The 23,565-nt window shown below is 50.1% G+C and overlaps 1 protein-coding gene across 2 annotated transcripts in view; it reads right to left on the bottom strand.

The window, feature by feature from the left end:
• UBE2L3 (ubiquitin conjugating enzyme E2 L3) overlaps positions 1–21,549 on the bottom strand; it is a 36,446-nt gene extending 14,897 nt beyond the window's left edge. The window contains exons 1-3 of one of the 2 annotated variants that reach the window (XM_032472017.1): positions 21,438–21,485; positions 15,352–15,487; positions 8,443–8,538 (exon numbers count right to left, since the gene is read on the bottom strand). In XM_032472017.1, coding sequence (XP_032327908.1) covers positions 8,443–8,511 — 69 coding nt within the window. In that variant the 5' untranslated portion in view covers positions 8,512–8,538; positions 15,352–15,487; positions 21,438–21,485. Of the gene's footprint in view, positions 1–8,442; positions 8,539–15,351; positions 15,488–21,437 lie in introns of both variants that reach the window. The other variant, XM_032472016.1, reaches the window with a different exon arrangement.
• Positions 21,550–23,565: the final 2,016 nt, after the last annotated feature.

Genomic DNA, 23,565 nt, shown 5'->3' with positions numbered 1-23,565 from the left:
CAATAACAGAGCAAGATAGAAGATCAACCAGTATCTTTTCTGACCACTATGGAAAGCAACTAGAAATCAGTAATGGAAGAAAAGTGGAAAACTCACAAGTATGTGGAAAATAAACATGCTCTTAAACAACCAATCTGTCAAAGAGGAAATCACAAGGGAAATTAGAAAATACTTTAAGATGAAACACAAGATATCAAAACTTTTTGGATTTGAAAATCAAATCAATAATCCGAATACATTAAGAAATGAGAAAAAAGCAAACTCATTCCAAAGCTAGGAGAAAGAAGTAAATAATAACAATTACAGAGGAGATAAATGAAACATAGTGCAGGAAAAAACAGAGGAAAAATAAATGAAAGGAAGTTGGTTCTTTGAAGAGATCAACAAAACTGACAAATCTACCCAAACTAAGGAAATAAGAGAGGAAATCCATATTACCAAAATCAGAAATTAAAGCTGGGACATTACTACCTATTTTACAGAAATGAAAACGATTATAAGACAATACTATGAACAGTTGTACATCAAAAAATTGGATAAATGAGATGAAACAAATGTATAGAAAAATACAATCTATCAAAACTGAATCAAGAAGAAAAAGAAAATCTGAATAGACCTGTAACTAGTAAGGAAACTGAATCAGTAATCAAAAACCTCCCAACACATAAATCAACTATAGTTCATTTAAAAAAATAATAAATAAATGAGAGAGAGGGGTGGGGGCAACCTCCCAACAAAGTAAAGTCCTAAATTGGATGGCATTTTTTTTTTTTTGGTGAATTCTACTAAACATTTAAAAAATTAACACCAATCCTCGAACTCTTCCAAAAATTTGAAGATGTGGGAACACTTTCTAACTCATTCTATAAGGCCAGCATCACCCTGATAGCAAAGTCAGACAAAGACACTATAAGGAAACTATATCAATTTCAATGCAAAAATCCTCAACAAAATACTAGCAAACTGAATTCAGCAGCATATTAAAAGGATCATACACCATAACCAAGTGGGATTTATCCCAAGTATGCAAGGATAATTCAACATACAAAAACAAAACCAACCAATACACAAGAATAAAACAAAAGGGAAAAAAGATCATCTCAATTGATGTATAAAAGGATTTAACAAAATATAACACGTTTTCATGATGAAAACACTCAATAAACTAGGAATAGAAAGGGGCTTCAACATGAAAAAAGCCATATATGAAAAACCTACACCCAACATCATACTCAATGGTGAAAGTCTGAAAGCCTTTCTCCTAAAATTAGTAACAAGACAAGGATACCCACTTTTGCCACTTCTATTCAATACAGTATTTGGTAGTTCTAGCTGCAGCAATATGGCAAGAAAAAGAAATAAAAGGTATCCAAATTAGAAAAGAAGTAAAACTATCGCTATTCAGAGATGACCTGATCTTATATGTAAAAAGCTCTAAAGATTACTCATACACAAAACTATTAGAATAAATTCATGCAAAGTAGCAGGATACAAAATCAACACACCAGTATCAGTTGCACTTCTATACCCTAACAATGAACAATGTGAAAAGGAAATTAGGAATACAATTCCATTTACAATAACACTAAGAAGAATAAAATACCTAGGAATAAATTTAACCAAGAAGGCTGTTAAGACTGAATGTCTGTGTCTTCTCCAAATTCATATATTGAATCTCTGACCCCCAGTGTGGCTATATTTAGAGTAAGGAGATAATTAAGGTTAAATGATGTAACAGGGTGGAGCCCTGATCAACAGAATTAGTGCCCTTGCTCTCTCCACCACGCACTGAGAAAGGGCCTCGTGAGGACATAACAAGGCGGCTACAGAAGAGTCCTCACCAGAAACTGATCCTGCCAGACCTTGATCAGGGGCTTCTAGCCTCCCAAAGTGTGAGAAAATAATTTCTGTTGTTTAAGCAACCCAGTCTACAGTTTCGTTTGTTTGTTTTCAGTCTGAGCTGAATAATATAAAGGTGTAAAACTTGCACACTGAAAATTATAAAACATCGCGGAAAGAAATCATAGAAGACCTAAATAAATGGAAAGGCATCTTGGGTTCATGGACTGCAAGACTTAATATTGGGAAGAGGATAATACTACCCAAGGTAATCTAAAGAGTCAATATAATCTCTCTCAAAACTTCAACAGTGTTGTTTCGCAAAATGGAAAAACCCATTCTAAAATTCATATGGGATCTCAAGGGACCCTGAATAGCTAAAACAATCTTGAAAAAGAAGATCAAAGTTGAAGGACACACATTTTCTGATTTCCTGACTTCCTACAAAGCTACAGTAATCAAAACAGTGTGGTACTGGCATAAGGACAGACATTCAGACCAACAGAATAGAACTGACAGTCCAGAAGGAAACCCTCACATACATGCTCAATTAATTTTTGACAAGGATGCCAAGATCATTCAGTGGGAAAGAGCAGTTTTCTCAACAAATGGTTCTAGGAAAACTAGACATTCATATGCAAAAGAATGAAGCTGGACCCTTACCTTGCACCATTTTAAAAATTAACTCAAAATTGATCGAAGATCTAAGTTTAAGAGTTAAAACTATAAAAACTCCTAGAAGAAAACATAGGGGAAACCTGCATGACCTTGGCTATGGCAACAGTTTCTCAAATGTTACACTGAAAGCACAAGTAACAAAAGAAAATACAGGAAAAATGGACTTCATGAATATTAAAAACTTCATAATCAAAGGACACGATCAAGAGAGTGAAATTCACAGAACAGGAGAAAATATTTATAAATTATATATCTGATAAGGGGTTAATATCTAGAATATATAAAGAACTACAACTCAAAGACATAGAGACAAACAACTGAACTAAAAACATAGAGAGCAGCTTTATTCATAATTTCCCAAGCCTGGAAGGAACAAAAATGTCCTTCAGGAGGTGCATGGATAAATAAACTGTGTGTATTCAGACAACAGAATATTATTCAATGCTAAAAAGAAATGAGCTATCAAGCCGTGAAAATACACGGAGGAATCTTAAATGCACATTACCAAATGAAAGACGCCAATCTGAAAAGCTACATACTGTATGATTCCAACTGTATGACATTCTCCAAATGGCCAAACTATGAAGACAGTAAAAAAAAAAAAAAAAATTAGTAGTTGCCAGGAGGGGTGGAGGTAGGGGTGGGGGAGGGGGAGGGGGCAGGCAGGCAGGACTGAATGAATAGGCAGAGCACAGAGGATTTTAAGGCAGTGAAAATACTCCATATGACACTATAATGGTGTGTACACATCATTACACATTCATACATTTGTCGAGACTCAAAGAATGTACAACACTAAGACTGAACCCTGATTTAACTGTGCCCTTTAGGTGATTACGGTGCGGAAACATAGGTTCAACAATTGTAACAAATGCCCCACTCTGGTGGGGGATGCTGATAATGGAGGAGACTATGGGGGTGGGGGGAAGATGGGAAATATCCGCACCCTCCTCTTAATTTTGCTGTAAACCTGAAACTGTTCTAAAAAAAAAAAAAAAAGTCTTAAAAAAAGGGCAAAAGAACTTTGGATATTTCTCCAAAGATATGCAAATGGCCAACAAGCACGTGGAAAGATGCTCAACATCCTTAATCATGAGGAAAATGAAAATCAAAACCACAATATTAGTTCACATCTACTAGAATGGTTATAACTTAAAAAAAATTAAATAATTGTTGGTTAAGGATGTGGAAAAATTGGGACCCTGCTGGTGGGGATGCAAGACAGTGCAGCCACTGTGGGAATCAGTGCAGCAGCTCCCTGAGGAGCACATATGTACAACACACACACACACACTTCTACACATGCACCCAGAGGAGCTAAGAACAGGGACTCAGTCAGACTCCTACACACCAACGCTCACAGCAGCGTGTCCCGCAACAGCCAAAGGGGAAAGCAACCCTGGCGTCCATCAACAGATGACGGAATAACAACATGTGGTACACATGTGTAACAGGATATTCTTCACCCATAAAACCGACGTGCTGATACGTGGTACAATGCAGCGGAACTGCAGAAACATTATGCTAAGTGAAATAAGCCAGATAAAAAAGGACACATTTTATATGACTCATGTATGTGAAATGTCTATAGCCAGCAAATTCATTGACCCAGAGAGGGGCTGAGGGAGCACCAGGGGCTGGTGCAGGGGAGTGGGGAGGTACTACTTAATGGCTATGGAGTTTCTGTTTGAGTGACAAAAAATTTTGGAAATACATTGTGATGATGGCTGCAAAACATTTTGAATGTAATTAATGTCACTGAATTGTATGTTTAAAAATGACTAAAATGGCAAATTTTATGTAATATATATTTTACCATAATAAAAAATTTAATGAAGCAAAAAACTTTTTAATTTTCAAAAAGAGAAACTTTAGGAATTTTTGAATAAACAAAATTTAAAAGAAAACAGTAAGCTGAAAAAATTTGTCCCAGACATTAAGGATTATTTAATACAAAGAAATCCTACAATTCAACAAAGAAACACACTAGAACCCTAACAGATAATAGACTGTGGAGATATAAACAGGCAAAAAGTGAAAAAACCTTCAACTGTAATATAAAAAGTTTCACATGCAAGTTGATATGGTCTGAATGCTTGTGTTCCACACAAAATTCCTAACCCCCAGGGTAATGATATTGGGAGATGGGGCCTTTGGGGGAACAGACCATTAGGGCAGAGCCCTCAGGAAAGGGATTAGTGCCCCTTCTGCCGCATGTGGATACAGGGAAACGGTCTGTGACCCGTGAGAAGGGGGCCCTCACCCAACTGGCACCCTGATCTCAGATCTCTAGCCACCACAACTGTGAGAAATAAGTTTCTGTTGCTTATACGTTAACCTATTTAGTACCTTGTTATACTGCAGCCCAAATGGGACAAAGACACCGGTCAAACTGAGACCTGATGCACCTATCAAAATGGCAACAATGATTTTTCCCACATGTTTCACAGACTCTCTGTTACATGTTAGCAAACAGTGTTCCAGCAAGCCCCTGAGTGAAGCTAAGCATTTCTCTCTCTCTCTCTCCCCTTCACTCCCCCCTCCCTCCCTCCCTCCCTCTCTTTCTCTCTCCCTCCCCCTCCTCCACACTTATTGAACTTTTAAGACAGCCAGAGGGGAAGCATTCCTCTGAGAGGTGAGGATACTGGGGATCACCACACCAGTCGAGGAAGGGCTGGGGTTCTCCCCTTGGGCAGTTAGACCCCACGGCCTGGGCACTGAAGTATGTGCCCCGTTAAAAATGCTCAGCAACCTCCACGACAGCCTAGGACACATGTGGGCGCTTGTGCAGATGGTGCCTGGAGGAGTGTACGTTGGCACAACCTTTCTGGAAAGCTGACCCTAAAGGAATATATAATACAGAATTCTATCCCTTAAGATCAGAATCTAAAATAAACAAAGATGACGACATTGTACACTTATAACTCATATAATATTGTACATCAACTATACTTCAAAAATAAAAATAGGGAGGGAGGGTGTAGCTTAGGGGCAGAGTGCTGCTGAGCACGCATGAGGTCCTGGGTTCACTCCTCAGTCCTTCAACTTGAAAAATAAACAAACAGATAAACCTGATTATCCCCCTCAACACGAAAAAATAAATAAAATTAAAATGTTTTTAAAAATAAAATTAAAAAAAAAGACGCACACTAAGTTTTACACATAAAGATGTTCACAGACAAATTATTTTAATTTATAAAGCTAACAAGAAAGGAATAATTAAACAAAATGATCACATAAATACTATATAGCATATCATACAGTTATTAAAACTTATGTTCATGCAGAGTTTCAAGGCAATGACTGAATAATGATGAGAGTACAACAGTTATGAAATGATCCCATTAAGGACGGCAAGCACAGAGGCAGGGGGGCACACCAGGTTGAGGGGGACACCCTCACGGGGTGAGCAGCCTAAGAATGTTCACCACCTGTTCCTGAGGGGCTGCTGCCAAAAACTATGAATTGAACTTCTTCATAATGGGATTACGGGGTTTTTTTCTTCCTTCGACTTTACAGATGAATTTTACTTTTATTTTTTATATTACGTTATTGTCCTTTTTTCTTTTTTAACAGAGGTACTGGGGATTGAACCCAGACCTAGGTATGCTAAGCATGCACTCCATCACTAAGCTATACCCTCCCCACAACATCTGAATTTCAAATGAAAAAATTTTATGTAAAAACAAGAGTTCACAGGGACTGCACCTGAACTGCCCTGGTAAGGATGAAGGGCCTCTACAAGTACCTCTTCAGCTCCCCGACCCCCACCTGGTGGGCTCCGGCTCCCCCAGGACCAGCACCTTCAGCACCTTGGTGTCAAGGCACACTTCTGCAGGGCCTGGTCTTTATCAGTCTGGCCCTGCTTTCATCCAGTGGGACGGACCCCACGTGAGTCTGGGCAGAAGACCCCGGTGCTGACCCAGACCCTGCGGTGCGGGAAGACTTGAGGCCCAGGTGTGGGGTACTAGCAGAGGCCCTGGACAGATTGGTTGACAACTGCTTCCTTGAAACTCTCCTCACTCCAACCCAGGGGCCTTGGGCAGTGACTAGAGGAAGGGAGAGAGAGAGGAAGAGGCAGAGGTGGCCTAGCAGGGGTGAGAGCAGCCCTGGCTGTGGCCTGCTCTCTGGGCACAGTGTCCCCAGGGGAAAGCAGGGCTTGGCCTCAACACTCTCCAGAGTCTCAGCCCAGGCACCCTGGGATTCTACCAGCCAGTCTCCACCTTGGGCTTAAGGAGTCGTAGCCTGTTCCACAGGCTCTGCCAGCACGACACAGAAGGGAGGCCTGCCAGACAGCCACCCACCTTCAGAGCCAGCCGCAGTCTCTCGGGCCACTGGGCTCCCGGGTTAGACTGCCCAAGCCTGACCACTTAAAACCGTCCCTTTTATTCTTAGCATTTTTCAAAAGACCCACAGCTAAGTGTTCACTCATTTTATCAGTAGGAAACAAAAAGGGGCCAGAAAAAGCACCAGTGGTCAGATTGTCTTGGCTGTCCTTCCACTCAGTACCTAATAGGTCCCTATAGTGGGCAAGGGCTGGGTCAAAACCAGCCTGGATGCTCCCAGGTGTAAAATTTTCAGTGTGTACTGAAGCACTATACAGCAGACCCTTCCTTAGTTATGCCAATGATTATAAAAATAAACTACAAATCCAGTATTTGCTGTTCAAGTTCCAGGGACTTTTAAAAAAGGCATGACTTACAACCAGCGTCAAGAAGAAAGCATCTGCAGTCAGCTCCACGCTCAGTGTTAGCAAAGTGAGCAGTCTGCGTGGAAGATTTCAGGCCAGGCGGGGGCGAGGCAGGCGCAGGGCTGCCAGAGGCTCAGGGGAGGAGAGGAGGTGGTGGATGGGAAGAGCAGGGAGGAAGGGGTGCTGGTCGTGAGCCGGGGAGATTGGAAGGCACCTGGCCTCCAGGACAGGTGGTGGGGCTCCGGGGATGGGAGGCCAAGCTAACCCCTCCACATACGGCAGAGACCTTGTGACCTCATGGAAGCAGCAGGGTCCACAAGAGACAAAACAGAGTGAGAGGCAGGCAAGAGGCTGAACAAGACCCGTGTCTGATTCAGAGGAAGCGGCAGGGCAGGAGCGAGGGGGACATCCTGGCAACTGGACTGGACCAGGGCGGGACCCTGTGCCCAAGGGCTGCTGAGCCAGAAACGTGGGAACTTGGGCCATGTGCTTGCCAGGAAGCGGTTTCAGCAGGGTGGGAGAAACTGGAATGGTACCTGGAGTCGGTGCAGGACCAGCCTTTTGAGGGGTGAGGAGACGAAAGGTTGGAGACAGAGCAGACACCCAACCAAAAGGGCAGCAAGGCCACACAGGAAAGCCGCTGTGGGAGGAGGCCGGCCCAGCCAAAGGGAGGCGGCAGACAAGGCACTGGATGTGAAGGGCAGACACTGGAGGCAGAAGCCCCAGGAAGATACTGGGGGGGGGGGGGGGGGGAAACAGGTGGGCCACTGGGCAAAGGGATCTGAGACAGGCGGGAGGCACAGACTGGAGGGCACCAGGAGGAAAACCCGGAACATGGGTGTCCAGAGGGTGAGAGACAGAGATACAAAACCAGGCAGGAAAGCAAAGAGAAGATGCAGATGGGAAAGCCCGCCACCTTCCAGGAGAGGTCGGGGAAGGCGGCCCTGTCTGGACAAACTGGGCCAGGCAGAGAGATGCCGGGAAGAGCAGGAGTTGGACACATACTCCTTTCTGGGCCAATAACTACAGACCTGGAAAGCTTGGGACCCCCCCTAGAAGGTTATGAGATCAGAGTGCAGATGGGGCCTCCTCCGGAACCTGAGGCTGCAGCCCTGCCCTTCTGCGCACCGGCTGGCTGCCTATGCTTAGAGCCTCCTTGGGAGCAAAGGAGCCCCGCAGCACACACATCACCTTAAAGAACAATCTGGTAAGAAGTGGAGGTGTTCAATACTCACAGGAACAATAAGCCCTTGCCAAGTCAATAAATTAGCTTCATCAACCTGGATGTTACGGAAGTTTTTCATCCCACATTTGCGGATTTCTTCAAGCTCCTGTTGATTGACAAAGCATAAAGGGGTGTCAAATAGGGGAAAGCACCACATGTCAAGACCCCTCCTGACTCCCTCAAATTAAATCAAGTGCTGACAGCTCCACCGAGAGCACTCCAGAGTGTGGCCAGACAGCCTCCACCCGGCTGAGAGGCCCGGAGCCACGGTGGTCCCCTCGACCCATACCCCCGACCAGGACAAGGCCCCACCTCAATGAACCCACAGAACTCCGAGGACGCACCGCCTCCTCTATGGGCCATCTCCCTGCCGCGGGGCACAGAAGTGGGCGGGGGCCCCAACGCCTTCCGGCCCACATCTGGGAAGCTTGGACAGATCACGTGTAAAGATGAAGAAAATGGGGGACAAGGAGCAAACACGCCCAGAGTTGTCCACCATTGCTGGGGATGCTGTTTCAGAAGGCTGGTATCTCAGCCCAGCGCCCGACCAGGAGCACGACTGCAGGCTGGGAATGGGGGGACATGGGGACAGGAAACCTTCACTGAGCCCTGGTTCCCTTGGCTGCAAAAGAAGGGCACTGAGACTCAGAGTTGTAGACAAGGCGGGGAAACCGAGTTGTAAGCAATACAACCCTCGCACACATGAGGGTTATCACCAAACAGTCAACACAGCAGAGGCTATTTCATGCAGAAAGCACGACCAGCTTGGCTCCACTGGGGCCCTGCCCAGTCTTCTGTCTAGAACTGTCACTTGTTTTTCAACTGTGCCCTAGCCCGACACTTCTCACTGCTTCCCCAACAAGGCGTTTCAGCCCCAGCCACCCACTGTGCACCTGCCCGCCCGCATCCCCAAAGTCCCTCCGTCCTCAACCCTGGGTGAGATGCCCCCCACTATGCCCCCACCCAGCCTCTCCTCCAGGACACAACAGCCTCCTCCACCTCTCTTGGGTGCCTCTTTTCTGCAACCCCAGAGCACCACCTGCTGAGCCCGGCCTCCTCCACTGGGCCGGCAGGACTGCGCCCTCACTGCCCTGATTTCCTCCCCGCTGGTCCAGCCCACGCACCTTGCTGGAACTGGGAAGCCCCTCCCAGTTCGGTGCCACGGCTCTGATTCAGCCCTGCGTCCTCTGCAACCCACAATTCCATCACACAGCCCGTGTACAAGGCACCCCGGGCACACAAAGGTACGGAAAGGGACGAGTCCCAAGAAAGGGGGACTGAGCCAAGTGTCACGTGTTCTAAGTTGAAGGATGCGCAGTGCGCCTGGCAGAGAGAAGCTGAGAAGGACATGTGTGAAACGAATATGCAGAACAGGCAGCTGGGACACGCGGGCAGAGAACTGGCTGAGTTTCTTCCCACAGAGCACTGCTGCTTGTCGGCCCCGGCAGCCCAACACAACCATCAGCCTCTGTCCCAGGCCCAGAAATTCTGGTCCAGCGGGTGTGGGGTGGAGTCTGAAATGGGGTATTTTAACAAGCTACACAGCAAGATGATGAGTTCCATTTCTAAGCAATGCTCAGCTTCCATGAGGAAGATGCCAGCGGCCACAGTTGTGACCCCTGCAGTGGGGGAAGGGGTGGCCCGGCCCATCTTTCTGAGCCCGCAGGAGGGAAAGCAGGGAACTTGCTGGCAGGCAACTGGCCCTCCTACTAATGTCTAGGACTCACCAGGGAGGCTGGTCTGTGGGTTATGAAGCCCAGGCAGACTCAGGAAGGGGGAGAAATAACTCGCATGCCCACACGCCCACTCCAGCCCACTCACCAAACAGGACGTAAGCATTGAGAAGCAGGTGTGAGGGCAGGGATCAGGAATCCCGGCAGCCCACGTCAAGCTCAAACACTTGCTTAGTGACAGGGTTAGTAAGCAGATGGGAAACTGGGACTTGCAGAGGGAAAAGGCTCTAGGATGAAAAGGGTTCCCCATATGTTTTGATCTTCTGGTCCTTGGCTCTTAAGATTCTGGGCTAGAAACAGAAGACACCATGCCCCCAAGGGCTGAGTCCTACCAAGCTATGAGAAATGTTTTAAACCAAGCACAGACAGGAAAAAAAAATTCCAGACAGAATTTTGAAATTAGACAGTCAAAAGAAGAAACAGAGGAGAATAGATTCAGTATTCATGGAATGAAATAAACTTCAAAATAACCTATAAATATACCTTATGGCTTCAGAAATCCACAAGCTAACAATATGAGGTGTGGATAATAAACACAAGAAGATACATTCCAAAAGAAATTACAAAAATATAGCAAGATGGGACTCAGCTGTAGGATGGCTGTGAAAAATTGAAACTTGCTCAAGAAACTTCAAGGGAGGACCAAGTGGGCCTGCAGGCTGCGGGGAGGGAGGGAGGGCACCGGTCAGCTCTGACATCGAGAGACACATGAGCAAATGTGGGAGCTACATGGTGGGAGGACGCCACAAACCCACAGGCGACACTGACAATGGGACAGCAGGGAGGCTCTGGAAACAGGAGACTCAACTCATCTTGCTGTCAAGTTAAGCTCACCAAAGACAGAGAGACAAGCTCCTTTGCATAATTCTAACCAACAGGAAGTGGGGATAAGGCAGAAGTGAGAGGAACCAAGACAAACAAACAAAGCCAGCCAGCCCTATAATCTCCAGGGAATGCTGGGCAGCCCCCGGGAGTTTCTCAACAAGGCATCCAGCAGGACTGTGGACTTGAGCGAGCAGAGCCCTGCCCATTAGATGCCAGGCCTTGTGACACCACCCCACCCGACTTCCCAATGTCCTCTAGAGCCCCAGTGCTGAGAACCACTCTCGGGAGCCAGGATGCTGAAAGTCCCGCGTTGCACAAGACAGTCCTGCAGACAAGAACTGTTCAGCCCAAAATGCCAATCACGCCTCCACTGAGAACAAGCTGAAGAAGACAGATTCAAGTCATTCAGAGAAGAGACAGGTTCACCTAAAGGCCTGGCAAACCCTCCAGCGAAACTGCACCCCACAACTGGGGATGAAGAACGGGGAAGGAATGTCAAGGAAGTAGCGCCAACTCTGAGTGGATGGCAAGTGTCTCTGAAGGGTGATGGAGGACTCAACAGAGGAAAGCTGTCCGAGGGGCCCAGCTCCAGAACAGAGACAGAAAGACCAAAGCTAAGACAACAGGGGCTTACCGAATACGTCCCACCATGGCCCGTTCCAGCCCTGCTCAGAGCAAGGGGCCATCAGGTCAGCAGCTTCGGTTGGACGGCACAACGCTGACTAACCCAGGGAAGAGCCAGGGAGAGCAGAGCCAAGGGGTAGACCGCGCAGGTGGTGGGAGCCTGGGTGCCAGTGCACTGCCCAGCCCGCTGCCCGCTCCAGGCCACAGCTGGTGCGGGGCAGAAGTGGACTGCTGCCTGGCAGCTCCGTGGGCACCGGCCAAGGGATAGTCCCCTGAAGGAGACTTGCTGGCCCCTGAGAGGAGCCCAGGCGCAGGACGCAGTTATGCACACCGGGCTCTCCATCACACAACAGAGTAGACACATCCAAGTTTGGGAAAAGAATTTAATAAAGTCTCTCTTTTCTCTTGCTGAAGTCTATGATGGGCCCTTGAAATCCACGGTCCACAGTCCCCCTGGGTAACCTTCGCACACGGCTTGCCTGAGGCCTCCCAGGAGCCATGACTCCTATTAGCTAGAGCCCATGTCCCCTTGAGGAAACCCAGCCGGACGTACAGAGGAAACGCCTGCTGTCCAAGTCACGCTGCCTTGTGTTGAATCAATGCTGCGGATGGCAAGTGTCAAGGGAGGGGGTGCTGGTACAGTGTGTATCACCCTGTAATTTCCTACTCACTAAATGGAAAAAGGCATATCATGCCCCTAAAGAACTAGGGAAAGTAAAGCTGAATGCTGTCTCCCAGGCTGTCACGGCCAGGTGAGGGCAGCAGAGCTGCTCCAGGGACCTGCAGGGCCAGCAGCAGAGGGCAAGGGCTTCGGGGAGAGAGGCGGTGACAGAGCCCTGAAGGAGAGGAGAAGAGAAGGCAGGGAGAATGGGCAGGCATCCACATCCACTGGGAGCGGGGAGTCACACGTGGACACAGAAAGGCTTAGGAAAGCAGAGGAACCGGAGGCTGGCATAGGTGGTACTAACTTTGGGGACTCAACCAGGGTGTGGGCCCTGGCCCAGAGGGACTGACTCCTGCCTAGGCCCACCCCAGACCCTGAACAGAGAATGTCCAGATGGCGAGGGGCACCTGAGCGGGGTCCCAGGTGATGGAGGGGGCACTCCTGCTTGAGAGCCATGAGGCTCAGCCAGCCTGATCCTCCTTGAGGAAGACACTGAGGCCCTGACTAGTTCAGCGTCACTTCCGTGGCTGGAGATAAGCTCCTGACAGAGCGAAGGTCTCCCACTGAGCCAGGCACACAGAAATAGTGCAAGGAACCCCTCGGATCACAAGTCCACACTAACAGAAACATAGAACTTCTTCTTGAAAAGTGAGTGCTTTCTGTGACTTATCTTGTTTATTTTACTGCTGTCTATTCTGAAGCATCCTATGGGCAATAAAAGCAGAATACTCCAATCCCCAACCATTCTCTTCAACATTTATTTTATACATTATCTGTAGAAATATATTTTGGCATGCGGTTGTTTCAGCAAATCATCAGTGGACTAGAAAGAGCAGAGGCTTCTGGAGTCAGACAGGCCTGGGCTCAACTCTAGCCCCACTCTTCACACCTGAAGCTCCAAGTCTCCATCTTACCTGAAAATGGTAGAAAACCTACTTCACAGGGCCCTGCTGAGCCTTACAAGGTACCCTGTAGAGGGCCTAACAGCTGGCACCCCTAGCAGGTACTCAACAATGTTGGTTTCAGCCCCTTCCATAATTGTATCACCACGTTTCTTAAAATCTAGGGGTGCCAGGGCACCAGTGTTTTCCACAGATATGACACGGCCATGGCGTTTACACCCTATGACCAGAACTCACGGGGTCCTCAGCGAGAAATGAATATGTTTACGGTTGTTAGCACAAAGCTTTCAGAAATATCTGAACCTTTATATCTCAAATAAAAGAGAAAACGAAAAGAAACACAAGAAGGGGGCTTGCCAGGGGCATATCACACTCCCCTCTGGAGGGCATCGTCATTGTCAGAATCCCAGCAAAGAACCAAAAGGAGGGATGCCAGGGAAGGGGCGTGCCTTTCTGCAAGACCAAGAGCAGAGGCCAGACCTTGGGTTGGGGGAGGCGGGGTGAGAAACAATGCTCCACACTCACGGGGGACCTGACTGGAGCCTCGCATCCCGAGGAGGGCACATCAGGCAGGTCAGCTTTACTTCACAGATGTAAGGCTGAAAAGAGGCTGGGAGAAGCCCAAGTCATAGACCGACCGGGCACAGGGCGAGGCCAGGACGAGAGCCAAGCCAACTGCTCTCCGTGAAGACCTCAGCCACGTGGAGCAGTGCATCAGGGCAGGGCAGGCTCCCATTGACCAGGACCAGGACCCGGACCCGGACCCGGGCAGGGCCTCCAGTCTCCACTAGGACCTGTGGAGGATGTGGCAGGCTTCGAACAGCACTTCTCAAGACTGCAAGGGCAGAAGTGCACAGTCTTTGCCTGGGCCAGCACAGCCCAGCAGTCAGGGTCTAGGCTCCTCCTGCTTGGGCAAAACGAAACCTGGCAGATGGAGCCCAAAGTCTGAGGGAAAGTACAGAATCACTCAAACACCAGTTACACAACTGGTAGGACATTAGTGATTTGAAAGAGCCACTTCCTGCTCATGTGACTGTATCAAAGTGACGAACTGTGACAGAAATGCACTTTGCAAGTTTGCACAAAGCAGCTGGCGGCAATGACACCATATCATGACTTTAATGCCACTCACCACACTGTAAATCTAAACACAGAGCCCAGAACACGATTCTCCTACTTCAGTTACTACTCAGCCCCACACGTCCCCCTCCCAGGAGCCAATGGTATGTCAGTGACCTCACCCCAAGTCACACTGGACCACTACACCTGGCTACAACCCTAACTCAGTGTGGTAGGCCCCCAGCCCTTTGGAGAAATCAGGACACAGAGGCTCAAGGCGAGGACACAGACAAGTCCACGGTGAGATCAAGATCTGAACCCAGGTCCCTGATAACTTGACCACAGCATGCTGTTCCAGGGCAGGGGTCCAGTCCCCAGGTCACCCTAGGAGAATTCTCGGCACAGGCTTCAGGGACTGCACTGCCCACCCACTCCAGAGTAGTGGGGCCCTCCTGCCATCTCCACAGTCAGCTCCTGGCCGGCCGCCTGGCTCCGGGATGCGTGTCTGTCTCCATCTGAACATGGTGTGCATGGCAGTCTGACCTACACCACGGCCTGCAGAGTTCAGTGCCCCAGGAAGAGGATGCGGACGCAGGTGCTGGTCCTTTTGTAAGGTCCGCTTCCCTGAGCCCAGGTTCCTGACGACTGGTACGCTGGTGGGAAGGAGACATCTACAAACTATCCAGGAAGGGCTCCGGGGCTGTTCCACTTGTGAGCTGCGCCTGCTGCCCCCACTTGTGACAGTGTGGGCAGCGTCCCTTCTCAGGGAGGGAGCACCATCACAGGCACTGGATTTGATGCCAGTCACTGCTTTGGCTGCAAATGTGCCCCCCAGAGTTGGGGCTGTCTAACAGCACTTCACCCCTCTTCCAAACCTGCTTGTAAAAAGCAGAAGCAAAATCTTGACAAGATAACAAAGTACCAGAAACTACAACCAACACAGACCTGGAACCACTAAAAACAGCACTAAACACCAAACATCACCTAACCCGAGATGAAATCGCCAACTCTCCACCCTGCCCCTCCTGAAAAACCCAAAGCAGCCCCGTGAAAGCAGGAGCAACACCCTGAGAGCAGGGAGACCGGGCAAGGAGCAATCTGGCTCGCCCCACCTGCGGGTGGTCGCTGAGCCTGGGCCTCCTCCCCTTGGCAGGGGCCCTGCCACTCTGGACCACGAGACACTGGGGCGAGGGCCGGGAGGAGCGGGGCAGCCACCACAAGCAGCCTTCCTTAACTTCTGCTTCAAGGCTGAAAGAGAAGACAAAAGGCTGCAGTATTATTGCTGCGAGGGGCTCCTTCAAACCCCACCCTCCTCCCAGCTCCGTACCCGGGCTCCTCTTGGGACACAGTGAGCACCACTGCCGTGCGCACACATTCAGGGCAGGAAGATAAAATACGCATGGTGAGATTCTCAGAAACAAATTTTGAATTCAAGAGCTTTCCAATTTTGCTGGAAAAAGTAAACATCTTTAAACAAAGACATACTCACGCAGCTGTCTCAGTAAACCTCTCTCTAACCCTAAGGAACAGGTTACTTCAAGAGGCAGGAGAGCGCTGGGGCGAGAGGGCCAGCCCAGTGGCTGTCATGTCCGGGCAGGCCTGCCCAGACCAGGCCCCAACCCACCTCTGCACCCCAGCACCCATCCGCCTCCAAACCCAAACCCTCCCGACCCACCAGCTGCTCTCTGCCTCCCAGCGGTGACATCCACAGGGATCTCACACTTGGTATACGCCAAACACTCATCTAAGTGCTTGCTGTGTATTAATTCACTGAATCTTCACACAGGTGAAGTGATTAATGCACAGAGAGGTTAGGCAACTTGCCTGGGTTCACTCAGCTAAGACGTGGCAGGCCCAGGATGCAACCTCCGGAACCTGAACTTTTAACCACTATTCAGTGTTCTCCCTCTCAGGAGCTCTGCCCTAAATAGGAAGACTCTTCTCGCCCCCTTTTTACTGGGGGCAGGGCTAGGCTCATCGAAATGCTCAAGACAGACAGGATGAGGCAGGGCAAGTGACATATGCCAGCAAAGCCCTCACAAGCAAGCAGCCCCTCCAGAACGCTGCCCCCGGGGCTATGCTGAACCCTCACCTGAAAGGCACAGCATCCCTCTGCCAGCTATCCCTAAAGCCATCAGCATCACCCTCCCTGGCGCCCCTTCACGGAGAGGTAGCCCTGCCAGGCGCTGACTGGGCAGAGGGAAGGAGGACTCGTAGCTCTGGAGGGCCAGCGCAGGGCAGGCCAATCAAGGGTAAAACCAGACCAGTCCCCCAGTGCTTCTGGAAAGCACCTCAGGGGCTGGCCTAGCTAAAACCCAAGGAGGGGATGGCGCAAGGTCAGAAGCAGGAGGGTGCACTGGGGGTTCCCACGTCCATCCTGAAGGATGAGAGCGCCTCCAGCTCACCGGCCAACTCCCAGCACCCCACACACAGCGGAGGGAGGACCAGGCCAAGCCCCGCCGCCTCCTCCCCACAGAGGGTCTACCTGCCTGCTCTCTGTCCATCAACCAGCACGCGCAGACAGCCCAGGACCTCTCCTTCCTCACTAAGCGACTTGAGGGCAGTGCCCAGGAGAGGCGCCCCTTGAGCTGAGTCTAAAGGACAAGGAGCAGCCCTGGTGCAGAGAGGAGGTGAGACTGGGTGCCCATCAGAGACCTGGGTGTGCACAGCATGCGTGTCTAGCGGATTCCATGGGTGAGTCAGAGGAGACAAGCCTGGCGAGACCGGACCGGGAAGGAGCATGCTAAGGGATGTGACTTTTTCAGTAGAGTCCTGCCTTCCTGAATTAGGTTCCAGTTTCTGAGCGCAGGGCCTCGGCACGTGCACGTCTCCTCGACGCACTGCTGGGTGGGAACCACGTGGGCCTGAGGAAGCTAACTGGTGTGGAGTACAAAGAAACCACTGAGTGATGTGATGCAGGTGTCCGCCACAAATGGGATGGCCCGAACTCCGGAGCGGCGGTGGGGATGCAGAAAAAAGACAAGCAGAGAACAGAGATAAAGGCCTAGTTCAGCAGAATCTGGCAAGTGGCTAGATATGGGGGGAGGGGGCATGGCAGTCTCCCCCAGGTTTTTCCTTGGTTATGGAGTAGACAAGTGGTCCATTAACTAAGGGAGGCAAGACAGAAATAGGGGCATGGGCAGGGTTTAGACCCAGGGGCCTGCAGGTCCAAGCGCCATTCAAAGGAAACTCTCCAGGCTGGTGGATACAGAGTTTAGGTTCAGGAGGGACGTCTTCCTGGTTCTCGAAGCTTTAAATCCTAACTTACTGCTGCAGCAAAGAAAATAGAAACAGCCCCTGAGCATTTAGTGATACTTTCTAATACAGTGAGAATAGTTTCAAATGACCTGGCATAATAAAACACTAAATCAACAGTCTCTTAACTCAGAGTTGTAACAAGAGCAAAAAGGTCCCAGTACCCTGAGACAAATGTTTCTGTCCTGGTGGACACCTCAAGAAAAGGTCCCAATGTTGCAATAACAAGGACACTCTTTCCCAGGGCCTGTCCCAATTACCTCTTAATAGAGAAACATTTACAAAGAACATCATTAAGGCAGGCTAAAACAGTCCCAACTTCCTAGGATGCATGAATTTTGGGTAAAAAAATGCACTGCTTTCCTCGATTCCCCAAAACCCAGTGGATTGAGAACGCTTACACTGGCACGACACCATTTGTAAAACTCCCGACACATAACACACCTACCACCTGCACGCACTACTCCTCCGTGTTAATTACCCAACCACAGATACTAAACCTGGGCTCAACAGCAACTAGTTCACTGCTTAGTATGATGAATTCCAAGGAATGAACTGTCATTCGGAAACCCCTCCTACTCACCCACAGGTGACTATGGACTGAAAGTACATGAGTATGGAGTTCTGAGTAAATGTTACTTGAACAGCATTAAAAGGTTGCCACAAATCTCAATTCCTTATCTCAATAGTTGTACCATAACAACTAATAAAAAGTCACCCCTCATTTAAACCCACAGGTTTCCCCACTGTGAAAAGCCCTTCTGGGAAGACACCCAGCTGGAAGGCCCTTAGAGGGGATGAATGCAATCCAGACGCTATAAAGAAATGATCAGACGGCAACCAATTTCCCTCAGCCACACCTACAGGTTTCACTTTTGTAACTATTTCCCCTCCTGACTGAAGCAATGGTTACAATCTGGTTGTTGCCATCAATGCTGAATTAGCTGCTTGCAAATTAAAATGTAGTTAATGTTTTGTTAACATTGTAATTCCTAAAAAGGGTTTTCAAAAAGGCTAATACTTTTGGTAAATGCTTTTTAAAGACTTGATCATACTCACTTTGCCTAAAGTAACTTCTCATCCACATATATGCAAATCACTCCACTTTTAATAATGTATCTTACACTATCTGCAGACAGTCCATTGTTACAAAGAAATCTTTGATTCCAAGTAAGTCAGAAAATAGTTTCTGAGGAAATCTAAAGTTCTTTAAGAATTTTCAACATCACTGTCAACATCTGTTTACTTTTCATCATTGAAAATCTTTTCTAGTATCCACCCCATGTACCCATCAACCTGCATGGATAATTTTTTTTTTTTTTAATATAACCTAACCTGACTCTCAGAGCCAATGATCAGCCTCTTGTAACCAGCATTCCTACTGAACTGAAAAACTTTCATCCACAATTCAAGAAACAACATACTCCTCCATGCATCTTTGGAAGGAGAAAGGAGGCAGTGTGACAAGGAGCACGGAACTTGGGATTTGGAGCCAGGCAGATGTAGCATGTCACCTCTCCCCGGCATGGGCTGCTGCTCCACCTTAAGTAACACTCTTAACCTAAGTCTCACACCCTTCTTATTTGTAAAATAAAGATGATGATGCACTAACTTTAAGAGTTATTAAAAAGATAGGAAAAAACTTAAGCAAATGATCTAGTGCTTAAGTACTCAGTTAATGTTACATATTTTTTCTGAATTACAATTCTTTTAAAACAAACAAAAAAATTATTTAAAAAACCATAGTAACACCCATCTCAGACCCCTGCGAGCCTGGGAGCCCCACACTGGGTCAGCTTGGCTAGACTAAGGGATACTAGGGTGAATTAGGTCAAGATCCCTGCCCTTTAGGAACCCAGTAGGAAAGACAAGTCTAACACAAATCCAATTGTGACAAGTGTTCAAACAGAAACGTAAAGAAAGTGCTGTGGTCACACAAAGGAGGAAACAACTCATTCTGAAGGGGGAGGGGACGGGAGGCCTCACAGAGTAGCTGGCCTTGGAGTTAAACACAGGAATTCCCTGCAAGGGGGGAAGTCGAGGGGAAGGCAGCCTTTCTCAAGTAGAACAAACAGCAGGTGCAAAGGAGACCTCAGGGCACGTGGTCAGGTAAGGGCAGTGAGGGCAGGGGGCTTTGGAGTCAGTCAGAACTAGTCGATCATAGCACACTCTCCCCTAGCTTGGAAAACTAGGGCAAGCCTTGCATTCCACCTTCTCACCTACAAACTGCGAATAACAGGGTCTACTTCACAGGGAAGATTAAGCACGATCAAGAATGTGAAGGACATGACACATTGTAAAATAACTATAACTCAATAAAAAAAAGTTTAGGAAAAAAAAAGAATGTGAAGGACAGAGCTGCACAAAGTAAAAGCTAAGGAAAAAGGAAGCTACTGTGACTAGGTGTAAGGGTGGTAGGGAACCACGGAGCAGGAGGTGTGACTGAACAGATTACTTTCAAGCAGCCTAAGGGTCTGGCATGCCAAGAAGTTAGGATTAACTTCTGAGGACAATAAAAGCACAGAGGAATTTGATAGGAGTGAATGGATTAAAATTTGCTTTAGAAAAAGAACTGTGGAGGCTGTGAAGGCAAGTCAGAGAAGGCGAGAACTCTGGAAGGCACCCGAGAGATGAAGGTATAGATTCAAGAAATTTCAGGAAGATGAGAGAGGAAGGTACATCCAGGTATCTTTCGATTAAAATCCGAACGGCTTCCTGGATGACTTGGGGAGCAGAGAAGGGAAATAAGCGAATAACAGTCCTCTTATCCAGATGACTGTGTGAATGATGGTGTCACCAACAGAGAAGTCTGGAGTCTGCTGACGGTTCTTTTGTGCCCACTTCCAATCCAGTTTTATGTAGTTCAATGTCGTTCCAGCCCTTAGCGAACAAAAGAAAGGAAACGTTCCCAGGGAGGGAGGGCCCAGGGGCTGTGACTCCAAGTTCAGTGTCTGGTTCTACGGAGCACTGCTCTACCCAGGAGGAACCCCAGCCCTTTATCTCCCCTCAGGAAACCAGCTCCTTGGCCCTTTTTATTTCCGGCCGGTGCAGCCCGGCAGCACCTTCGGCCGGGCAGCCGGCTCGCAACCCTAGGCGAGTTCGGCTCCGCGGGACGCTGGCAAACACACTCGAGAAAGAACTAGGCTCGGGTGGCATCCGTGCTCCTCACCCGAGGAGCCAATTAGCAACACGGACCCTGCTGCATTCAAGATACAAAGTACCAAGTTATTTTTATAAACTTTGGCCGGTTTTGACTCCAACCCCCTCGGCCCGGCCAGGCCGGTGGCACTTTGCTCTATCAGGAGAAGGAGCGCGGAGGACGAGGGGCGGGCAGGGAAGGAGCTGGGCAGGAGGCCCGCGCCGCGGCCGGCCGACCCCCGCCCTCCCGCCTCCCGGGGCAGGACTTGCCGCTGTGTGACTCCGCAGTCACAGGCGACAGTCTGCTCGCACCCGGCGCAACCTAGAGCGCCTGCCACAGACCGGCCTAACTTTGGCCCCGCGGCCGCCTCCCCGCGAGCCCCCCGCCCCGCGCGGCCCGCCCGGCCGGCTCCCAGCCCGGAGCGCTGCGGCCCAGGGCGGGGCGGCTCCGCGGCGCGGGCTCGCTCCGGCCGCGCTCCGGCGCTCGGGCCTCCCGCCGGCGCCGGTGGGCCTGTCGCCGCCGCCCCGGCCCGGGGGCCGCCACCGCGCGGAGCGAGCCCGCGGACCGGGCGGGGCGGCTGGACGGGGCCGGCGGGGGCCGGGGGCCGGCGCGGCCTGGCGCTCCCGTCGGGGCTGCGGCCTAGGCGGCCCCGTTAGCTCCCTCAGCGCGCAAGGCCCGTGGCGGCGGAGCCGCACGGGGCGGGGGGCGGCGGCGGCGGCGGCGCCCGAGGGGCCCGGGCGGCCGCGGGGCCCTGGCCCGCCGCCGCCCCCCGCCCGCCCGCCGGCGCCGGAGAATGGCTTTTACCTTCATCAGCCTCCTGCTGGCCGCCATCTTGGATCTGGTGCTGCTGCTGGCCCAGAATGCATCGCGGCCGCCGGGCGCCGGAGCCCCCGCACTTCCTGGAGCGGGGGAGGGGCGGGCGGCGGCGCGGCGCCTGGCGAAGCGCCTACTGTGCGCCGGCGGCGGCGCGGGAGGCCGGGAGAGCGGGGCCAGCGCGAGGAGGCCGTGCCCTCACGGGCGTCCAGTGCGGTGGCGCTTGGAAACAGTGCCTGGCACACAGTAGGTTCACAGTGAACATGAGATGGGTGAGCAGCCAGGCACTGCTAAGCGCTGCTAAGGGCGAAAGGAAAACCGGGTGACGGGAGTGGCTGTGCGGACCTACTTCTCATCAGGACGTCGGGAGCCTCCCTGAGGGAACAGAAGAAATTAATAATAGCTAACACGCACCGTGAACAGCTCCATTTCACAGAAGCACAGAGGAGGCCCAGGGTTTGCCCAAGGTCACGCAGTCAGCCAGGGGCAGGGCCCGACTGCTGCTCCACAGTCTACGCTGGGACCTGGACCCTGGGAAGGAGCAGCCCGAGGGAGGAAGGGGAATGCTTCAAACAGGGGAAGCAGCACGGGCAGAAACCATGGGACCGTCCGAGTGGCCAGAATGGAGTAAGACAGTTTAGAGTGAGCGAGGAGGGTGGGTGACAGACAGCCTTGTAGGAACCAGAGACATGTGGCTTTTCTTCTCCGTGGGGTGAGTGGCCTTCGGCGGATGAACAGCAAGCAGCCACAGAGCGAGACGCGCGTGTGTAAGGAGAGGACTCTGGTTGGAGGATGGAGGATGAGGTAGGTAGAGGATGAGAGGGGAGCAGGGCCATTGCAGCCACCGGGGCAAAGAGGTGATGGTGGTTTGGACCACAGGTGGCAGTGCAGGCAAAGAGGAGGGTATAGCTTCAGATCATTTAAGCTGGTGATGGAATTTTTCTCCATTCTAAGAGCAATCAGTTAAAAAAAAAAAAGCAGTTTTCTATGAGAGGAGAGAGAAAAAGGTACTGGAGATGTATAGCCTGGAATAGAGCCAGCCTCCCACCCAGCATCTGGGAGCCCAGGCTTAATACAGGGAAAGAGTGGGGGAAAACTAGATGCTAGGAGGGCAGGGTATAGCTCAGTGATAGAGCATGTGCTTAGCATGCACGAGGTCCTGGGTTCAATCTCCAGTATCTCCATTAAAAAAATTATAAAAAAGAAACCTAATTACCTCCCCCCGCAAACAAAAACCCAGAAACTAGATGATAAACCTTATACATTTAAGGACCCTGTGTGCCTTTTATTTCCCCCAAGGGCTGACACACAGTGGGAGCTCAGTAAAAATTTGGCAAATGTATGAGGGACTCCATAAGCCAGCTCCTTAGAGCTGGAGGAGACTTGGGAACCTGGCTTGGGAACTGACTCCATGGTCCTACTGTGCACTGGACCTGGTGCTTAGTGGGCCCAGGTCACAGAGGGAGCATGGTTCCTGCCCCTCACCTTGACATGCTAAACCAGGAACAGAGAGTGCGATTGGGAGAGGTGAGTGCTGAGAACTAGCCTTTGCTGTGGTTTCTCCCATATCCTCACCCCCTGGGCAAGATGGCTCTCTTCCGCCCACATTGCAAGTAGGGAACAGAGGCCCTGGGCAGCAGAGTGCCGTGGTTAAACAAGCACATGGTCTGTCCAAGTATGAAAGCTGCCTGGTCTTTGGGGCCCCTGTCCTGCTCTTAAACCTCCACTGCTCCCCTGTCTTCTTGTCACCCTAGCTCTCCTCCACTCCACCCACCCTGTTCATCCAGACCTGACCTTTCCATGCCATGCCCCCGAGCCTCCCATCCAGAATGGTCTCTTCCTCCTCTTCCCTCTCCTTCTGGGTTCCAGGCCCTCCTGCTCAAACTGACCGCAGTTGCTCCTTCCTCCAATCAGCTCAGGTCCTGGATGTTCACCTGCTAGGTTCAGGGGAGGAGATACAGAGGTGGCACTTGCTGTCAAGAGGCTTGTCACACCCTAGGGAGGCAAAAGGAAAACAGGTGTGAGGGTTTGGTGAGGTGCACAGGCTCAGTGGAGGGTCCTTACCGGGACCAGGGTCTGGGCCCAGGAGAGGAGGAAGCATCACAGGGTGAAGTGCCTC

Source organism: Camelus ferus, chromosome 32 (assembly GCF_009834535.1).
Source record: "Camelus ferus isolate YT-003-E chromosome 32, BCGSAC_Cfer_1.0, whole genome shotgun sequence".
In the NCBI taxonomy this organism is placed as follows: Eukaryota; Metazoa; Chordata; class Mammalia; order Artiodactyla; family Camelidae; genus Camelus; species Camelus ferus.
This window is presented reverse-complemented; position numbering and strand designations above follow the sequence as displayed.